We start from the raw sequence: 5,972 nt of genomic DNA on the forward strand, positions 1-5,972 counted from the left end.
GTCCTATAGTGAAATCAACGGCCCGTGGAATATTCTGGAACATTCCAACGATAAACCCAACAACATTCCAACGATAATCCCAACGTGAGAACAATAAGAATTTATTGCCCTCGACCCTTGGTGTTAACTTTGTTTACATTCCGTCGGGTCTCAAATTTCCCTGACCGCGTGTGTGACCATTCGTGAGTGCTCGGCCAACTTCGCTCAACTTCGCCAGTAGTCCCCCACTTACTGGGACACTGCTCCACGAGTGAGGTCGCACCCCACTCAACGGTCGGTACAGCGCAGCGGTCGGTAAAGCTCAACGGTCGGCAACGTAGTTATCAGTTACCAGCATGGCAGATGATAGAGAGTACGAGCCAACCCAACCCATTGAGATCAACGTCGAGATCAACCCCGTACCTCCAATCGTCGTCAACCCTCCAGAGACGCAAGCTCCAACCACACAGGAGCATGAAGACTGGGCAACCGCTGTGGAAACTTTTCCTTCAGTCAACATCTCAAATATTAAAACGAGGAAGTCCGAAATACCAACGATGCCATCAACTTCAAGTACACCAACGCAGCTCTCAACAGGTACAGCCAATCAACTAGAGTTTCTGGAAGACCGAATACTTGAATTCAACGCCATTGATGAGGAACTGAGGGAATTAAGAGCCTCAGATACAACGTTGGAGGAACTCAACGGCCATGAGGAATATTTAAAGGATGCCTGGACTGAATTTGCTGAGCGATCACAGGCATTGATTGCTAATCTACCTGCTGATCACAGCTACATGACGGGAAAGGCATTCCTCAAAACTGGAGAATTAAAACGGCAGACGCTGAAGAGGATCTGGAAACTTAAAGGGGAAATATCAACGAAGGAGAAATTATCCGCGGGTAGAACAACGACCACTCAACTGAAAAGAATTGACCTCCCAATATTTCAAGGAAAATTTTCCCAGTGGAAAGAGTTTGCTGATCTTTTTCAGAATCTGGTTGGGAGAAAATCAGACATGTCGCCTGCAGAAAAGTTGGTGAGGCTGAAGGAGGCTCTTAAGGGACCCCCAGCTGAGTTGATCTCGTCCTTCACTGCTACGGACATCAATTACGAGAAGGCATGGGACAAACTTCAACGGCATTATGAGAATCCACGTCTCATCGCCGGACACCTCTTCAACAGGGTGCTCAACTTGCGGCCAATGGCTAAGGGAGACGCCAAGGCCATGATAACCAACGCACACATTGCTCGTGAGACAGTGGACCACCTGATCAGCACCGCCGGGATTCCCAAAGAGGATTTGGGTGAGCAATTCGTTTTTCACTTGCTCAAGCGATCAATGGAGGCTGATACTCGCACCACGTGGGAACAGAGGCTGGGAACATCAACAAATTTCATACCTCTGCAGGATTTAGTCAACTTCCTGGAGTCAACAGCAAGAGGCATGACTCCAGATGATCAACACGAACCAACGGTTCATCAACGGCCAAAGGAGAAAATTCAACGTGGTAAATCACCACCTCGATCACGCGTTTATCATGCCGCCGAAGCAACAGCTCAACGAAAGGAGCCTCAACATATTAAGCCTGCTGATTGCTGTGCATATTGCAGCGCCAAGCATTTCATTGGAAGTTGCCCAACATTTCTCAGCCTCTCAGCGCAGAAAAAACTAGAGTTTCTGGCAACAACTCGACTGTGTTACAACTGCTTCGGTACACACCTGGTGACAAGATGCAAGTGCACCAAATCCTGCATGAAATGCCAAAACAGGCACCACACGCTGTTGCACATGGACCCAAAGGACAGATAGAGGACATCGACAATCAACAGCGGTCCAGAGCAACCATCAACGAGTGCGGAATCAGGTCGTTCAACATCAACACAATCAACTAAAGTCAACGAGAACTCAACAGCTTCAACGACTAGCCAGGGGATTTACGCCCCCCTGAGTCAAGTCGAAGAATCGACTCAACGGAATTCGGTCAACGCAGAGGACGCTAAGTTCTCCCACAAATCAACGGATCAACGACTAGTGCTCTTGGCTACAGCTAAAGCTAGGGCATTCTCCAAAAGCGGATTCTACACGATCGCCAGAATCCTCATCGACCAAGGCTCAGAGCTTTCATTTATTTCGGAAAGCCTGGTTCATCAGCTTCAACTACAACGACGACATTCAACGATTGAACTCATCGGAATTGGTGGAAAACACGCATGTTCAACGAGAGGGATTGTGGCAATCACGCTCCAATCAACGAAACAGCCATTTCAACAAGTTGAGATCAACGCCCACATCCTGCAAAAGCTAACCTCACGGTTACCAACGTTCTCATGCTCATCTGCATCAATCGGATCACTGCAGCAGCTTCAACTGGCAGATGAGAACTATTCAACACCTGGACCTATCAACATAATTATCGGAGCTGACAACTACGGGAAAATCATCGGCAACGGGATTGAAAAATCCAACGATGATCAATTAGTTGGCCAACTAACAACATTCGGATGGATAATATCGGGTCCATTATGCAACACAACGTCTTCAACGAGGACCTCCTTATCCGCGGCAAGGGGATCTTCCAACGAACAATTAACGGAGCTTCTACAAAGATTCTGGGTCCAGGAAGAACCACCAATCTCAACAAATCCAACCAACGAGCTCACACCAGACGAATTAGAGTGTGAAGAACACTTTCAACGCACTCATCAGCGAGACACGTCTGGGCGCTACATTGTGCGACTGCCACTTCGCACATCAACAGCAGCGCTCGGAGAATCGAGGAATAAAGCGCTTCGTCAGCTCCAGTCGGTGAAACGAAGACTAAACGCTAATCCTGACTACAGCAAACTCTACTATGACTTTATCAACGAATACGAAGCACTTGATCACATGCGACGTATACAACAAATATCAGAACCAGCAACAAACTACTACCTGCCACATCATGGGGTTCTGAGGGAAGATTCGCTAACCACGAAGCTTCGAGTAGTCTTCAACGGCTCCAACAAGACATCAACGGGTATCTCACTCAACGACATCCTCCACGCGGGCGGAAAGCTTCAAGTGGATGCAATGGATGTACTAACATGGTTGAGACGACATCGACTCGTCTTCGGCACCGACATCGTTAAGATGTTTCGACAAATCAACGTACACCCTGACGATTGGAATCTTCAACGCATTCTTTGGATAGACAACAATCAACAACTTGTGACATACCAACTAACAACGGTCACATATGGACAGAAATGCTCTCCATGGCTCTCTTTGAGAGTTCTTCAACAACTCGTCAACGATGAAGGTCAACGATTCCCTGCAGCAGTGCTACCGCTAACTAAAGGCCGCTATGTCGACGACATTTACGGTGGAGCGGACTCTGAGGGAGAATTCAAAGAAATGATAATCCAACTTCAACAGATCTGCCAGGCGGGCGGATTTCCACTTCAAAAGTGGACCAGTAATCGCCCAGAGATACTCCAACAGCTCAACTTGTCAACGGGACCGGCAGGTACAGTGCAATTCGAGGAAGCAGTCATCAAAACGCTCGGATTGTGCTGGCATCCAGCAACAGATTTATTTCAATATAAATCTAGAACATTCAACTCAACGAGCTTCACCAAGAGGGTACTGCTATCGGAAATAGCTCAAATTTTCGATCCTCTTGGATTCATCGCACCAGTCATTGTTCGAGGAAAAATACTCATCCAAGAACTATGGCTGCTTAAACTCGCTTGGGATGATCAACTTCCACTCGACTATGTTCGAAGGTGGAAAGAGTTCAGGGAGGAACTCACGCAACTAAATCAACTGTCCATCCCAAGATGGCTAAATCTATCTCCAACGACTACCAACGTACAAATACATGGATTTGCCGACGCATCAACAGCTGCCATGGGAGCAGTCGTTTATCTACGAGTTCAACGAGACAACGAAACACCAACAATCAGCTTGGTGTGTGCAAAAACAAGAGTTGCACCACTGAAAAAGCTGACGATTCCACGCCTGGAGCTAACCGCGGCCCTTCTGCTAACAAAAATTGTCAGCTGGGCACAACGCACATTGGAAATCAACGGAGAGACATACCTTTGGTCTGATTCTTCTGTAGCTTTGGCATGGATCAACAGCCATCCATCGAGATGGAAGGAATTCGTTCACAATAGAGTAACGAAAATCCAGGAAGAGTTACCAACAGCCGTATGGAGACATGTTGGTGGGATTTACAACCCTGCTGACTGTGCTTCACGTGGCATTTCACCGAGTCAACTCAACGAACATCACCTTTGGTGGAAAGGGCCTGACTGGCTAGCAAAACCGCCGTCAGCCTGGCCACAACATACAACCAGTGCTCCAACGGAAGTCTCTCTTGAAGAGAGACCAGCAACAGCTCACCCAGTAGCTGCTGAAGCTAGGCAGCATCCACTGACAGAGTTCCTCAACAGATATTCTACCTTATCAAAAGTATTACAAGTCACCGCAACGATGAATCGAGCCATCCAACGACTTCGACGACAACCAACGCCCGATTCATCAGTATTAACAACGATAGAACTCAACGAAGCGAGGACATTCTGGGTTAAGGTAACACAACACCAATACTTTGAATCTGTGTTTCAGAACTTGAACAGAGATATTCAACTACCTCGCCAACATCCACTGGCCAAGCTCACCCCGAGAATTGATGATCAAGGAATTCTCAGGCTTGGTGGACGACTAAAGAACTCATTGCTTGATCCAGACGAGACTCATCCAATTATCTTACCACGACAATCTCGCCTGACAACGCTCATCATCAACGAAGCTCACCAGAAAACACTCCACGGAGGAGTTCAACTCACCATGGCTCACATCAGACAACGATACTGGATCGTTGGTGGCAGAAAGTCAGTGCACGCAGCAATTCTGCGTTGTGCTGTCTGCACCAGATTCAGGGCAACAAGAGCCCAACAGTTAATGGGTCAACTTCCAACAGCCAGAGCAACGCCTTCAAGACCATTCCTGCATACTGGAGTGGACTATGCAGGGCCACTTCCAATCCTGAAGTGGAGACCAACGAACGCGCAACCATCAACGGTTCATATAGCGGTTTTTGTGTGTTTCACAACCTCAGCTGTTCACCTTGAACTGGTCAACAGACAAACAACGGATGCATTTATCGCAGCATACAAAAGATTTACTGGAAGGCGAGGCATTCCAGCTATCATGTATAGTGACAATGCAACGACATTCGAAGGAGCAGCCAACGAACTCAACAGACTATACAACCAAGAATCTCCAGATAACCAACAAATTAGAGCTGCTCTTGCTTCCAACGGAACCCAGTGGAAATTCATCCCACCAAATGCTCCTCACTTCGGAGGCAAGTGGGAGGCCGCTGTAAAGTCAACGAAGTATCATCTACGACGAGTATTAGGAACAACAACGTTAACATACGAAGAGCTCAACACGATCCTGATACAAATCGAGGCCTGTCTCAACTCAAGGCCTATTGTTCCGATGAGAGATGACCCAGATGACCTTCAGGCTCTTACACCAGGGCATTTCCTCATCGGAGAACCTCTTCAACTACTCCCGGAGCCATCTCAACTCAACACAAATATCAACAAACTCACACGATGGAATCTGGTGACCCAGAAAATACAACAATTCTGGTCGAGATGGTCCAGGGAGTGTCTTCAACGTTACCACTCCATCTACAAGTGGAATCAACAGCAACGCAACATCAAGGTGGGAGATATGGTCCTGATGATCAATGATGATCTCCCTCCAGCACGTTGGCCACTGGCGCGAGTCATTGCGGTAAGGCCAGGGCCTGATGGACTAGTGAGAGTCGCAGAACTGCTCACAGCAACACCAGAAGTCCCAACGAATCCAGATGGATCACCATCAACACAGAACATTCGGGTTCAACGACATCAATACACCAGACCGATAGCAAAACTTTGCTTGCTACCAACGGACCCAACACCAGCAGACCAACAAGAGGACAACTAG

The 5,972-nt window shown here is 47.6% G+C and overlaps 1 protein-coding gene across 1 annotated transcript; it reads left to right on the plus strand.

Annotated features, from left to right (window-relative positions):
• Positions 1–335: 335 nt before the first annotated feature.
• Positions 336–5,972, plus strand: LOC135171575 (uncharacterized). Its single transcript, XM_064138203.1, has 2 exons — positions 336–1,753; positions 1,814–5,972. The coding sequence occupies exons 1-2, from the start codon at positions 336–338 to the stop codon at positions 5,970–5,972; spliced, it is 5,577 nt and encodes a 1,858-aa protein (XP_063994273.1).

The sequence above is a fragment of the Diachasmimorpha longicaudata genome, chromosome 20 (assembly GCF_034640455.1).
Source record: "Diachasmimorpha longicaudata isolate KC_UGA_2023 chromosome 20, iyDiaLong2, whole genome shotgun sequence".
Classification (NCBI taxonomy): Eukaryota; Metazoa; Arthropoda; class Insecta; order Hymenoptera; family Braconidae; genus Diachasmimorpha; species Diachasmimorpha longicaudata.

Excerpts from the sequence above, each read along its gene's own strand:
- LOC135171575 (XM_064138203.1), top strand. The coding sequence starts at position 336 with ATGGCAGATGATAGAGAGTACGAGCCAACCCAACCCATTGAGATCAAC. Across the intron at positions 1,754-1,813 it reads TGCATGAAATGCCAAAACAG|CGGTCCAGAGCAACCATCAA; the intron begins GCACCACACGCT and ends GACAATCAACAG.